We start from the raw sequence: 15792 nt of genomic DNA, 5'->3' as shown, positions 1-15792 counted from the left end.
ACCGAGAAGATGGATTCTGGCTTAGCAATCATTGGAAGGACGTAATAAACCATTTCGGATCTTAACTGATTGTGTTCACGTTTACGGTGACTTTCAGACCACGTTCCACTCACTGGCATGGTGCAGTGTGCAGAGTAATGTATGGTGTCGTAATTGTACAGTAAACATATAGCAGTATGATACACATTAGGGTGGGTAGAATAATACATAGTGTTATATTAAAATGGATAAGGCAGCAACTGCAGCAGCAGCAGCAAGTGCAGCAGCAGCAGTAACTGCAGCTCCCTTTGATGCTGTTAATCCTGCATAATGCACATGCATATGCAGTACTAATCACATTCCTGCATTTCCCATAAATATGCTAAATTCCTTTTGATATGCAAATTCCTTTGTCAATGCGCCCAGCTTATATATATGCTCCAAGCTCGTGTGCTGTTTCATTCAGACTCTGTCGCCTCGACGGACCTGGTTTTCACCTGAGGACGGCTGCTTGCGTTGTGGCCGAAACGTCGTGAGAATTGTTTTATTATGTTTTATTTTTATTATTTTATTACTTCCCTTCTACGTGACTTTACCGAAAGAACCAAGAAGATGAACCCTGCCACTATAGACGCATCAACCAACTCCTGATGCCATCTAGTGCAGTGCTTCTTAACCTTTACTGCATACTTGCAACCATTTGGTTCTCATTCGTAAAAAGAATGTATGTTAATAAATACATAGGTTTGATGAAACAAAGCAGTTGCACTTACCTGCCCCGTGCTTAATTTGTGCTTCGGAAATGTACCTTCTAAAAAATCTGGCATGTCTTGCACCCCCAGAAAGGGCATTTCGCACCCCAGGTTAAAAACCACTGATCTAGCAACTCACCAATCAATTGATTGCGCAGTTGTATGAAACCGCATTGAACAAAATGTCCTTTTAAATGCCGTTCGAAGGAGAAAGGTCGTTGTTCGTCATAAAGGCCAAGACCTCGTCCTCTGCCATTCTCACCACCTTAATTTGCATGGCAATGGGTTTAGCCATTGTCTGTGACTCACACCCGCTTGGAGATTGGTTGATACGCTCTGAAGATAAGCTTGCGTGCAGTCACTACTGACTTGATTTTGAGGTATTGTGTTGGAATTTATCTACCAATCCAATTCGAACTTCTGTACTTTATGACATTCTTACGTGTTTATTCAAGGGGCGCCACGGTGGTATGATGTTATCTTCCTCGCCTGGTATGCAGGAGTTCGTGGGATTGATCCCCACCCTGACGCCAGCTGTATATATGGAGTTTGTGTATCTCCTGACACACATTAAGAAAGATGCATTTATAGTATTTTTCCGCTGTAAATTTCCACACAATGATAAGTTACTTCGTTGAGCTATCATGTGGACACGTCGCTTCTAAAAAAAGCTAATAGCTCAGTGGACTTTAGCTGGTAAGATACACATTTGTTTACGCTTATTTGTATAAATTTGTAAAGTGATTGGTTTACCTGTCTTATATTTTGCACTCCTATCGTGTGTGTGGATATTGTTTGTTGTATCTGTCTGACCCCATGCCCCTACTGGACATTTGTGAAAAATACCTTCACAGCCTATCGGATTCCTCCTCCAGTATAAATACATATTTTGATTCTTGTGATTTAATGGGAATAACGAGGCACAATGCAAGACCTATCCCATGACCACATTTGTATGTTTGTTGAACTTTTTTTGCACTGTACGTAGCCAACTATGCTAAATTGTAGGTGTGGGGGAAGGAAAACAAACTAAACAAAACAATCACTCCAAATAAATGAGTTTGTCAATGCAGATTATTTAAAAGTAAATAGCTCCAGTGGTTTTCTAATATCGGAAGAAAGAGCATTCCAGGTGACCGCAGAAGTGCATCTTAAAGAGCCATGCGATGTGGTGACTCATTTTTGTTCAATGGATCTCATAAATTACTAAACGTTAGAATCGAGTTATACCTTAAAATGCGTGAAAATGCATTCCAGACGACTCCAAAAGTATAAGTAAATGACACAGACAATCACATCTGCAATCCCTGCTGTTGCTTTATTTGAAACGACACCACAGTGACTTCTCCACTTACGAACGAGTGAGGTTCCAGAGTTATGTTTGTAAATTGATTTGTTTATAAGTCCAACTTTACTCCTGTCGATTCCAAACATGTTGTACGGCATGTACACTAAACACGGTTCGTTCGTCGAATCTATGAAAGTTCTTAAGTCAAAGGTTCCTAAGCAGAGGAGTCCCTGTATTGTTTGCTACAAACAGGTGGCTTCGAACGCTCGGTCACAGCAGTGTCATTATGAGCTCTGAGAGTTGTTGCAGGCCAGCAGCAGAACGGTCTTCACCACGATCTTCATTTCAGCAGTGCCTGCCGCGTCACCTAGAGTCTCTTTTACTCTGAAATGCAACGAGTAGACCATTTGACCAATACTCATTGGTGTATGGATCAGTGATACGTCTGTGAAGCCGGAACCACAAAATCCAAATCGCTCTCATCAATCGCTTGCAGCTGCTTTGTCCACGTCTGAGCGAGGAATTGTGTGACAAACACGCTGTGTCTAGGCGTGGCTAAAGCGCATCTGGCTACGCCACTTTACAATAGAGTCCCGCCCCCTTTAAGTTCCACCCTCCCCCTCACGTCAGGATTGTAACACCCAATTACAGTTAGCACAACGTGAAGCATGCGATGAAACACGTGGCTGCAAATTGCTGAGCAGATCGACGCTTTAGGGTTGCTTATGCGTCTGCACATGAGCAGCAACCGGTTTCAGAGACGTCCACATCTAAGCGACTCAGTTGTGTACAATCGGGTGTAGATCATTTTTCAAAGATATTACAAAACAATATGATAAAGTGCTTGAATTGCGTATGTGTGCATTCACACTTAAATGAATACCTACATAAATATGGGTAGGCCAATTACAGTTCACGAGCCACTGAAGAAAACGAACGAACCAGGGAAGCCTCCCCATTACAATCCACACATCCTTCTCATTCGAGTAGAGTCTCGGGCCATCTGCCCATGGCTTGTGACGACGAAAACGATGAAGATGTGTGGTCAAAGTGGCCTTGAACCTTATGGTATAAACGGTGCTCTATAAATAAAGATCAGTTTTACAGTCGATCATCAACTATCTGGCAGCTTCGGGGAGAAGGGGGTGTCGTATTAAAAAAAAGCCAGATAATCACTAAATCATTATTTAAAATAGCGTTCTTGAAGAACATGTCTTAGGTAATTGGGATATGTTTTTTTTTAAATGGAGTGGTTTTGTCTGTTTTGTCGGATCGGCCTGGGATCGCTGGATAGTATTGGAAGAAGCTGGATAATCATGTGCCAATATAATCTATGAAAAACTATTATTACTGGAGCTTACCTTTTCTCGGTGTCCTCCATCAAGGCCTGTGCAGCAAGAGGATCTTCAGCTTTCAGCGCCTGGTATTCGGCGAAGCTGCCGATAAACCCCATTAATTCCGGCAGCTTGACGAGTCCAATTATCCTGATGCTCTCCAGCCTGCGGATGATTTAAAGAAACCCGGAATGTCGATATTATTAACTCTCCTTAAAGAAAAATGTTACTCGCCTGTCAGCACCAGTAGAACCGGCTTTCTATTGCATTGCTAAAAACCTAAATTGTAAAGTTAACCAACAAAACCTACGTAATAACACGCAACTTCTGCCATCGAACACAACTGGCGTGCTTTACTAAACTTGAATTTAATGACCAAAGAGTATGGACCCTTGCAGTCACGAAAACTTCAAATCTAGAATTGAATTTAATGAATTGATATCAACAAAATTCAAGAAACTAACACCACATTTATATTCTTTGGGTCTTTCGGTAAAGTCACATAGATAGGTTCAGAGAAACTAACAAAAAACTACGACGTTTCGATTGCAACACAAGCGTTCGTCATCAGGAAGAGGGGGTTAGCCTCTAAAGGTAAACTGTTTATAAAGGTTTGAAATGGGCGTAGCCCAAATGTCACCTCAGGGCGCCCGCCGTGGAGGCCGCTCAACGATCTTAAATTATCATGCAAATGTTTACTTTGCAGCCCTTTGATTGGTGGAAAAACCTACCACTGTCGCTGCCCACCACTTACATTAACATTGGCTGCTGACATTTGGGCTACGTCCATTTCAAACCTTTATAAACATATTCTTGGTTCTTTCGGTAAAGTCACGTAGAAGGGAAATAATATAAAACAATAAAATTTCTCACGACGTTTCGACTGCAACACAAGCAATCATCATCAGGTGTGAAATCCACAGCCAGAAATTTCTCAAATTTTCAAATGTTCTAAGTCGAAACGTCGTGAGAATTTTTATTGTTTCATATTTATATTATTTTCTTATCTCCCTTCTACGTGACTTTACCGAAAGAACCAAGAATATGAATCCCTGCAGTCACGAAAGCTTTAAATCAAAACCTTTATGAACAGTTTACTTTTAGAAGCTAACCCCCTCTTCCTGATGCCGAACGCTTGTGTTGCGATCGAAACGTTGTAATTTTTACTTTTTTTTCTTATTTTATTTTAACCTCCTCTACGTGACTTTACCAAAAGACCCAAATAATATTAATTCCTGCAGTCATTAAAGCTTCAAGTCAATATTTAACACCACATTTGTTTGTTTGGGTTAGGCCATGTGATATTTGTGCATGCCAGACATAGAGCAGACATTCATGGAATTCATAATAAATACTTTTTTTGATTAGATCGTGTAAATACGAATGTGGCGTTCATCCAAGTCCACCCGACACAACCATTTAGTAAGGGTTTGTCACGTGCACAAAACATGCGAATTAGTTACTAGTTCAGCACTAACCCGTTGTGTGTTAGAGAGTTTACCCACTGCAACATTCACAATTTGAGTTTGACGGTTTGCTGGTGATTACAACAACAACCAGCTTCATCAAGCCATTACCAGAATTGTGAAGAAGACTTCCTGTTTCCGGTATTATATTGCTTTTAATGTTATGCTGTGAACATTACACCCAGTGGCAGTGCGGGTGGTAACATGCTGCCCTTACTGAGAAGGCCGGATGTCACATGAAGGAATATCAGGAAGTAGCTCTGTAATATATACTTCTGTGGGTTATTCTCTAACACAGAGGTAGTTTGCACTGCTCTGCAAGAATTTCAAATCCACATAAAGTACGACCCTCGATTATCCACTGTAATGGGGGGACGACGGCCACGGATAAGTAAAAAGCGCGGATAATCCAAAAATAAAAAATGTATATGCTAAAAAACTTAAAGAAAGTGTTTTTTTACGAGCTAAATTAATTAATAAAAAATCGATTTAGAACTAATACTAACGATCGCCCATATCGATGTGCGTGCGCAGTGATAACACTTTCCGGCTCCCGTGCAGCAGAATAATTGGCTCACAAAGTGGAAATAAAGAGCCACGCCTATTAACATTAAACTCAGCCCACTTTTGTAAAGTTAGTTTATCCAATTTTGTACTTAACTTTCGTGACTGCTGGAATTCATATTCTTGGTTCTTTCGGCAAAGTCACGTAAATAGAAAACTAAAAATCTAATTTTTTTTACAATAAAATATAAATAAAAATATATAATATTTTTTAAAATAAAAATACATATAAATAAATTGAAAATAATAAAAACAAAAAACCCACGACATTTAGATCGCAACACAAGCGGTCTTCATCAGGCGCCTGATCGAAACATCGTGGGTTTTTTGCTTTTATTATTTTCAATTTATTTTTATTTTAAATTTTAAATTTATATATAATTTTATTATTTTTCCTTTTTTATTTGTTTAAAATTGAAATTTGTGTTTTCTATTTCCATGACTTTACCGAAAAAACCAAGAATATTAGTTTAACTACTGTACCGTAGACGTGATCACGTGGATTTCACATGAACCGGAGAAACATTTATTAGGTCTAAGCAAGTGACTTGTGATGAACATTTCCAAGAATAACAATGAATGACAATGTTTATTCATTTGGGCTTAAGGGAAAATTCATGAGTTATTAGTCATAATCTCAGGTGCGTGGTTAATCTAAAAATTCGGATAAACTGCACGTGGATAATCGAGGGTACTGTATTTATACTTTGCCTCATGGCAAGACACTGATAATGAAATGGGGGATGAGAATGGGGAGTGGTGGGAACTAAGCATTACGAACCAAAGAGTTGTGTCTTAGACTTTTATGGTTTAGTTCAATTCGCCCCAGACTCAAAGAGCCAGGCACCTTTAACAGCATTGCCTTCCAGGCTGCTTCGTTTTTAGAATGTTGTGGTGTTGGCCGTTAAAAACATTCAAACCTCTTCTTGTCCGCAAATGGAATGGCCTCATACATGGCAGTATAATCTTCACGCACGTGGTTCATCTTGTGACTCTCGTACGGGCGAATATCTTCGGTTACCTAACAACAACAGCAATCCACAATAAACCATTACATTGAACGCGTTAGGCCCAGGGGGTTCTTTAACATATTCGTTTTCTGTAAATGTTCATTCGTTCGTTTCTCAGTCCTGGTGAGGGTCATGGTAGCAGCATGTGTGATGCCGCCGCCACGAAGCCGTTCGGCAGGCGCCCAAATCCCCGACCTCGCCACCACCAAGCAACGGAGCCAACCCCGCGTCCCCCTCACCTCACCTCACACGAACACACCCGCATTCCCCCCCCCCCCCCCCCCCCATAGAGCTCCGAGGGGAGGTCACCTGGCCGACCGGTTTTTATCCGAGAAACCCTTATCGGGGTTAACTCTCACGGTTTCCGGCGATCATAGAATTGGACGACCTCCCCCGTGCTACGTTGCGCCGCGGCGCTGCGACCAGCCTTAATATGGTGTGGTCGCGGCATGGGGCATTCGGCCACCGCGGTTGAGGCGCATTTCCCCCCACACACACCCCCACGGGTCGACGGGGCAAGCAGGAGAGGGACGGGACAGCATGAATAGCGGGACCGCAGGAGCTGTTGCGCATAGTCATGGAGGGTTGGGATAATTACGCTTGAGTGCGCAGGCCCCATTGTCAGGAAGGGTAAGGGATTAATTAGGATGTACGCCGCCAACGCCGCTCACTGATTAGCAGATCAAAAGCGCCCGGAACCGCCGTGCGCGGGCTCGAGGTGCACGAGCCCATTGTTCAGCGCAGCATCCCCTTTGAGGTAGGGAGGATAAATAGAGGGGCGCAGAGGGGAAATCTCGCTCTTCTCTCCAGGCCAGCGGACCAGCAGCAGCTCCAGCCAGCGACCCGAACGTCCGTGGGACGCATCGAGGTACGCTGTTAGCGCAGAGAGCAGCGAACCTCCGCGGGCACCAAACAGTGAGTGGGGAGGTGAAGTAGGATAATAGCCGATAAATAGGGAATAGGTACAGGTTTGGGTGGAATAGGCCAGCCTCGTCGACTCACTGATTCAACATCAATTCGCAGGTAGCATATAATAAATCATTAATAGCGAAGCGTGGTCTCGCGTGATCTTGTCGAGCAGCGTGAGCGTGTGGGTGCGCTGTGTGCACAGTGGTTCGCCACGTGAGTGCAGCGCTGCGCGGAGCTGAGCGCGCGGGTGAGCGTGTGTACACCGTGGTTCTGTAGTGCTGCGGCTCGCCTCGGGGGAGCGCTGCGCAGAGCGGTGCGAGAGTAGGTGTCGCGTGTGTTCACCCCGTGTGTGATACAGGTGCGCGGTCATAACGCGAGTATTCAGTGGTGAGTGAATGCCGCGGGGAGCTGTGTGCGTGAGTGCGCATATGTTCGTTACGTGTCGGATACGGATGCGCATTGGTAACGTGGTTATTCGACGTGGGGGCGAGTGCCGCACAGGGCTATAGACGGGCACACGCTCGCAGCGTGCGAGAGCTGTACGTTGCGGTGCAAAGAGGGGGAGTATGGCGTTTGATTGATGATGCTGTGCGCACGTATGCTCGCAGCGTGGGAGCGCGGCGCGGGGCTGTAACAGTAGGGGCGTCGCGTTCGAACGCCGGCGAAACCGTAGCGGGTAATAGGGAGGTGGGGTAACGTAAACGGAATAGGGGATGAAGGCGGGAGGGACCCCGGGGGCCAACGGCCCCCACACATGTTGAGTATGGCTGTCCAGACCTCCCTTTCCTTGGCAAATAACTCTAGCTCTTCCTGGGGATTTCCCAGGTATTTCCAGGCCAGCTGAGCGACATATTCGCGCCAGTATATCCTGTGCCGGCCCCATCTCAAATAGCTCCCTCTCGATCTAGAAGAGCAGCAGCTCGACTCTGAGGCTCTCCTGGATTACCGAGCTTCTCACCCAACCTCGGAGAGTGAGTCCGGCAATCCGGCGGAGAAACCTAATTTCGGCCCCTTGTACCCGCGATCTCATCCGTTTGGTCATTACCCTAAGCTCCTGACCATATGTGAGGGTGGGAATGTAGATTGACCTGTAATTCAAGAGCTTTGTTCGAGAACTCAACTCGTGATTCACTATCACACACGCACGGGGCTCTCACCCAGGGTTACTTCGAAATAGGAGAGAGACCACCCCCAATCGAGAAGTTTGGTTCCAGTGCCAATATTGTGTGTGGAGATGAGACTGACTACGTCTAGTCGGTACCTTTCCACCTCCTCCACCAGCTCTGGCTCCTTCCCCCAAGTGGTGCGACATTACATGTGAAGTATGGGAATTGACGGCAGGAACTTCTTGACGGGTAACACACTTTTATTAAATCCTTTAGGTATCACAATACAACGTGTGGTCTCTCTTCTTCCTCCGACACACTCCACTAATCTCGTGTAAGCTCTAGGCCTCTGGCTACACCCGATACACTTGACTCGTGTAGACCCTATGCCTCTGGCTACACACAATATACTCGACTCGTGTAAGCCCTATGCCTCTGGCTACACAATACACTCGACTCGTGTAAGCCCTATGCCCTGGCTACACATAGTACATTCGGCTCGTGTAGACCTATGGCTACACCCACTACACTCGCCTCTGGGTTACACAGAGTCCCGGTCCCCTTAGGACAGCGGGGCTAGGTACCGCAGGGCTCTAGGTCTTCATCCCCGTCTTCCTTCTTCGCTGGTTACACACTTTTATTACGCCTGTGTGCATCCCCTTTTATAGCCCCTGCTCACGAGGGACGGAGCTGATGCGGCGTCGACGTGAGCGTCGTTCCTTAATGACCCAATCACGACGCACTCTCTCTACGATCCGCTTTCCCCAGCGCGTGTTAACATTACTCCCCCAATCACACTGCGCTGCCACCTGATCACTCCCTCTCAGCGCGTCACCGCCCACAGCCAATCGGTACCCCGTAACCCACGACCCCGCGCTGACCCCTGATCCTCCACCGTCAGCGCGCGTCACCACCTACACAGCCAATCATCACGCACTGTGCATACGATCCTTAATCCCAGCGCGTATCACCTCTACATCACCCCCTCCCACATAGCTTGCAGCCGGCCCGGCTGTTAACCTACAACACAACATAACGCAACGCAGTAATAAAGAACTCCACATCCCAGTGTGCCCCGTAACACAACAACAACAACATAACACAACCTTAAATATGAAGCAATATACAGCCCGACGAACAACACAATAAAAGCGAACACCGTAAAACGAACGCGCCAAGTGTCACTGTGACCCACGCAGTGCCGAGGCGCTCCGGCTGCCTCGACTCCGCACGTGGTAGGTTACACAAAGTAGCGCGACCTAGCGCGAGTCCGTCTGGCCGGTCCGTCGTATGGAACGGGACGTTGGCGACCGTCCGGTGTCTCCGGCAGCTCTAGACGGCACGGGTCGGGCCTGGAAGGACCGGCCCCGCCGTGAAGATCCGGCCGCCGGTGGTCGGCAGCAGTCAGTTCCGAGACACCTGGGAGCGGATCAGGCGGAGACATGTGAGGAGCAGGCAAGGACAATTCCCCCTCAGGGTCGTCGGTCACGTCACATGCTCGGCCCTCACGACACAAGGGGAGGCCATACGGAGGCGAGAACGGTTTCAGTCGGGAGGGGTGGACGTACCAACGGCGTTTCCCCCATTTTATCTGAACGCACTGGGGGCGTGCCACCCGCACGACCTCCACGGGTCCCCGCCACGGCTTCAACAATTTAGGCGACGTGGCCAAAGGTGCCTGAGGGCAATGCAGCCAGGCCTTGTCACCTGGTTCCCAATTGTGCACGGACACCTTCCGTGCCCGCAACCGCTCGTTCGCAATTTGGCGAGCCCGCGAATTAAGCCGTGTGGCCTCCCTTGCCTCTGTCAGTTTATGAATATTAAATTTAATATGCTCTGCCAATTTAGAATTAGTTCGTGGTGCGGGCAGACCCAGCTGCGTTTCCATGGGCGGGTCGGCTTCCCGACCGTACATTAGAAAAAACGGGGAAAACCCCGTAGCTGCATGGGGGGCCATTCTATACGCGGCAAGGACCCCAGGGACCTGCAGGTCCCAATCAACATGCGACTCACACACCTGCTGGCACAGCATAGAGGTCAATGTCCTGTTAAGCCTCTCCACCATCCCGTCCGTCTGCGGGTGGTACGGGGAGGTACGCACCTTTTTGGTACCCAACAGGTCGCACACCTCCTGCAGTAATTTACTCGAAAAATTTTTCCCTTGGTCAGTCAGCAAGCGTTCGGGAGCCCCCTTGTCCAGGACGTAGCCCTGGACAAAGGCGTCCGTCACAGCCGCCGCCGACTGGTTGGCGAGTGGCCACGCCATAGGCCACCGGGTAAAATATTCGACCCCCACCAACAGGTACTTATTACCCCTAGGCGTGACCGGAAAGGGCCCCAGAATATCGAGTGCAACGAGCTCGTTAGTGCGCGAGACCTGAATAGATTGCAGCGGTGGATTAGCTGCCACGGGCGGTGGTTTCCGTCTGGCGCACTCAACACAACCCTTCAGAATATTCACCACGTCACCCCCCATTCCCGGCCAATAATAGTCACGCTGAAGCAGGGCAAGCGTTTTGTTAACTCCCAAATGCAAGAGGCGTTCGTGTGCGGCCAAGACAACCTTCCCCCTCACAGCAGAAGGCACCACAATCGCATGCCGCCGGGACAAACTGTCCCATCTCATCAACAGGCCCTGCTTAAGCTCGTAGGAGCCAGTTCGGTCGTGGCTACCTTCGGAACCCTCCGTCTTTCGGCGCAATGCCAGCAGGGAGCTGTCCGCCATTTGGAGACGGCCCCACTCAATCAACGACAGTGAGAGCAGCGAGTCCTGACCCCCTGGGGTAGCGGGACCATCCCCAATTGGTGTGCTCGCGGTCGCAACCAACGCCTCCCTACCTTCCGTAACCGGAGGTTTACAGCGCGCCGATCCCGATAAGCACGCACATTTGTGACAAGGCAACAACCGCGACAGGGCATCGGCATTCGTGTGTCGCAACCCTTTACGGTACGTAGTCGTGAACTGATAGTCCTGGAGGACTTCCAACCACCGCGACAATTGGCCCGAGGGCTGGGCAACCCGTAATGAATACTGGAGCGCCGCATGGTCCGTCTGGACCGTGAAATGACGACCATAGAGATATGGCCTGAATTGTTGTACAAAAAAAACAATGGCAAGTAGTTCACGACGGGTGACGCAGTAGCGCTGCTCTGCCGGCGACAACACCCTGCTACCATAGGCGACCACCCGTTCGACCCCTCCAACGACTTGGGACAGCACTCCCCCAATGCCCGTGTTGCTAGCATCCGTGTCTAGCAAGAAGGGACTCTCAAAGTCCGGATAGCACAAGGGTGGGGCCCTTACCAAGGCGTCCCAGAGGGAGCAGAATGCAGCCTCCTCCTCCGGTCCCCACCGGAACTTCACTCCTTTTGCCGTTAAAGCGTGCAAGGGCTTTGCAATGGTGGCGAAGTGCTCAACGAATCGGCGATAATACGAAGCAAAACCGATGAAACTGCGCACGTCTGACACTGACGTGGGCGTCGGCCACGAACTGACACAGTCCGTCTTCGCAGGATCGGTAGAAATCCCCGAAGAGTCGACAATGTGACCCAAGTACCTCACGGATTTACGAAAAAGATGGCATTTGGCCGGTTTAAACTTTAATTTAGCCGATCGCATTCGCAAGAACACCCCTCTCAATCGCTGGAGGTGTTCTTCGAACGTTTTACCGAAAACAATGACATCGTCAAGGTAAATGAGGCACGTCTCCCACTGCAAGCCCGACAAAACCAATTCCATAAGACGCTGAAACGTCGCAGGAGAGGAGTGAAGTCCCATGGGTAACCGGTTAAACTGAAACAGGCCCCCTGGAGTCCGGAATGCAGTCTTAGGCTTAGACTCCTCGTCGAGTGGCAACTGCCAAAATCCGGACAATAAATCAAGAGTCGAAAAGTATCGCGCACCGGACAATGCGTCGAGAGACTCGTCCATCCTGGGGAGCGGATACGCGTCGGCCACCGAGATCTTATTCAGGCGGCGGAAATCGACGCAAAATCGCAGGGACCCGTCCTGCTTTTTAACGAGCACAATAGGTGCTCCCCAAGGACTGGAAGAAGGCGAAATAATGTCGGCTTCCAGCATATCGTTAACTGCCGACTGAACATGTTCCTTCTCAGCAGGACTCAGTCGGAAGGGATTTTGCCTGACCGGTGCCGCATCGCCCGTTTCAATGTGGTGGCGTAGCAGGTCCGTGCATCCGATATCATACTTATGTTTACTGAAGACATCCGAAAATTCAATCAGCAACCCGCGCAACGCACCCAACTGTAGCGCTGACAAATCGTCAGAGTCCGCGCACAGCATATCAATCCAATCTAGGTCCTCCTTTGATGGTACGCTATTCGTGGGGCTCGGATCAGCCTGCGCAACCAGCCTCTCCTCCGCAGGGACCCGTGCCGCGTGAGCCAGCACGGTGCCCTGCTGAATGACGGCCGGCCGCGCCCCAGCGTTTAAAACCATGACAAACGGATCCCTGTCTGCCCCAACCAAAGTGTGAGCCACCGATAAATCGAGACCTCCAACAGCCCTATTAGAAGGACCCAAAAGCATGGCCTGTTCCGAGGCCTCCTTCCCCCATGGCTTCCGTAACCGGAGGGGAATCAACATTTGTGAACCCGGGGGCACGTGCACGGTCTGTGTTGCTAACGCCTGAATGGTAGCGCACGCCGTCCAAATTACATTAGGGCTCGTCAAAAATGAAATACGGCGACCCGATGGTAGTTCAATGCAACGCTGATCAATGAGAATTTTGATGGGCATTTTCGCCAAAAAATCAGTGCCCAATAGGCAAGGAACCGCCAGGGAAGATGAAACGAAAACGGGTCCCGACAATTTGATATCACCAATGCAAATGGACGCCCTAATCTGACCGATAATGCCCAACGATCCCCCGTTAGCGGCGTAAAATGGCACATCCACCGGAAGAAGCGGACGACATTGTACCGGGAGAATATTATAAATGAGATCCGAAATAATAGTCGCCGATGCCCCCGTGTCCACTAACACCCTGACCTCGACCCCATCAATCGATCCGGTAACGACGGATGAACCCGCTGAGGCAGCCACTATTCTGTGCCCCAATTCCGACCATTTAATGTCTCCCCGGTCCCGGCCGAACCCCCCTCTCCGAACCGAATCCCCGAACTCTACTCGGCTCTCCCTCGTCGCAACGCGACGACCCATACGTGTCGAGTATGCGGGCCAAGCATGTGAGGTGCCGCGACTTGCCGGGGTTTGCAGTGATGACTTGGGGCCTTGGTCGTCGTCCAGCCGAGGTCCCATGGCGCGCTGACGTGGGGCGCGGCAACCGGAGGCCACGTGGCCACGAAGGCCGCAGTTATAGCAGGTGATGACAGTAGTCGGAGATCTCGGTTGCTCCAGCTTGCGGGCCGCTCGCAGAGGCGAACGACCCCCCGACCTCCAGTCCCCCGCTCGTCCCGCGATGAACGCGTCCTCTCGTGGGCTGACGACTTGGGGCACGGTGTCAACCGGACCCGGAGTTGAGGCCACGGCAGCGTTGCAGACGACCCCCTGCTTTCATTGAAGGACCTCGTGCGCTTGCATGCTCGTGGCGACCCGTAATGAAGAAATATCGGTGTCGTCGGCCGTGTTGATGGGGACCCCCAGGTCCTGCGCCAACTTGAGCAGCTGCTCCAAAACCATCGCATCTTGGCCCTCCTCGTCCATACGAGGGAACGCGGCGTCAGCGAGAGCGAGCAACGCCGTGCGGTAGGCGAGCACGGTCTCCGTGTCCGCCTTCCGTCTTGCGTAGAAATGATGGCGGCACGCCGAGGGAGGACCGTAGACTTTGGCCATGAGAGCCAGCGCATCCTTGAGCGTGGAGCGGTCCGACCTGCGTGCGGACGTGAAGGCCGCGAGCGCGTTGTCGTCCAGCATGGCAGGCAGTGCCCGCAGTGCCGTAGCGTCGGACCAGGCGGACATCTCTTGATGCGCCAAAAATCTGCGCTGAAATTGGCTCCAATCCCCGCCTTCCGCCTTGAATGCTGACAACGTGGGAAGGCGCTGCTGAAAGATAAAGTCGTCCTCCTCCTCGTGCTTCCTCTCTGCCCCCCCCGTCGGTGTGTAAGATGGCGGCCCCAGTGGCGGGTGTGTGATGGCGGTCCGCCGCGCGCGTTGGTGACGTCAGCGGCCGCGCATGGAGAACCGCTGCCACGTGGTGATGGCCGTTCCCGCCAAAAGTTGGAGCGGATGAAATGGCGGGAATCGCCAAATCGTTTTGGCGGGAATCTGCAGGGCGACCCTGTAGCACGTCGGCCGCCGTCCCCGCTCCTCCCGACGAGCTGATCTCCGCCAAGATGGACGCGGCGGCGAGCAGCAGCTCCGCCAGACGGGAGTGTGCCTCGCGAAGCACGGTGTCAGTCCCCCGTCGCTCGACCGGCGCCGTCGGTGGATCCTGCCCCGTGGGCAGCTCCTCTTCCTCACCCCCTGATGCCCGCTGGCCCGCGTCGTCGAGGTTGTCCTCGTGGTCAATCCCGTGGGTCCGACGGTTCCTCCTTGTATCCATGCTTGGAGGACCGTTTCACTTCTGACGCCAGTTGAAGTATGGGAATTGACGGCAGGAACTTCTTGACGGGTAACACACTTTTATTAAATCCTTTAGGTATCACAATACAACGTGTGGTCTCTCTTCTTCCTCCGACACACTCCACTAATCTCGTGTAAGCTCTAGGCCTCTGGCTACACCCGATACACTTGACTCGTGTAGACCCTATGCCTCTGGCTACACACAATATACTCGACTCGTGTAAGCCCTATGCCTCTGGCTACACAATACACTCGACTCGTGTAAGCCCTATGCCCTGGCTACACATAGTACATTCGGCTCGTGTAGACCTATGGCTACACCCACTACACTCGCCTCTGGGTTACACAGAGTCCCGGTCCCCTTAGGACAGCGGGGCTAGGTACCGCAGGGCTCTAGGTCTTCATCCCCGTCTTCCTTCTTCGCTGGTTACACACTTTTATTACGCCTGTGTGCATCCCCTTTTATAGCCCCTGCTCACGAGGGACGGAGCTGATGCGGCGTCGACGTGAGCGTCGTTCCTTAATGACCCAATCACGACGCACTCTCTCTACGATCCGCTTTCCCCAGCGCGTGTTAACATTACTCCCCCAATCACACTGCGCTGCCACCTGATCACTCCCTCTCAGCGCGTCACCGCCCACAGCCAATCGGTACCCCGTAACCCACGACCCCGCGCTGACCCCTGATCCTCCACCGTCAGCGCGCGTCACCACCTACACAGCCAATCATCACGCACTGTGCATACGATCCTTAATCCCAGCGCGTATCACCTCTACACATGTCCCAATAGCTAGTCTCCATCGCCAAGATTCAATCTGTCTGAGACCATTCCTCTCCCT

The 15792-nt window shown here is 50.3% G+C and overlaps 1 protein-coding gene across 2 annotated transcripts in view; it reads right to left on the bottom strand.

Moving 5' to 3' along the window:
* Positions 1-2030: 2030 nt before the first annotated feature.
* LOC133360557 (putative methyltransferase DDB_G0268948) overlaps positions 2031-15792 on the bottom strand; it is a 29701-nt gene continuing 15939 nt past the window's right edge. For both annotated transcript variants that reach the window (XM_061579353.1, XM_061579352.1), the window contains exons 4-6: positions 6304-6404; positions 3381-3518; positions 2031-2403 (exon numbers count right to left, since the gene is read on the bottom strand). In XM_061579353.1, coding sequence (XP_061435337.1) covers positions 2304-2403; positions 3381-3518; positions 6304-6404 — 339 coding nt within the window. In that variant the 3' untranslated portion in view covers positions 2031-2303. The remainder of the gene's footprint in view (positions 2404-3380; positions 3519-6303; positions 6405-15792) is intronic.

This window comes from Lethenteron reissneri, chromosome 69, assembly GCF_015708825.2.
Source record: "Lethenteron reissneri isolate LAM-NWPU_2019-01 chromosome 69, ASM1570882v1, whole genome shotgun sequence".
Classification (NCBI taxonomy): Eukaryota; Metazoa; Chordata; class Hyperoartia; order Petromyzontiformes; family Petromyzontidae; genus Lethenteron; species Lethenteron reissneri.
This window is presented reverse-complemented; position numbering and strand designations above follow the sequence as displayed.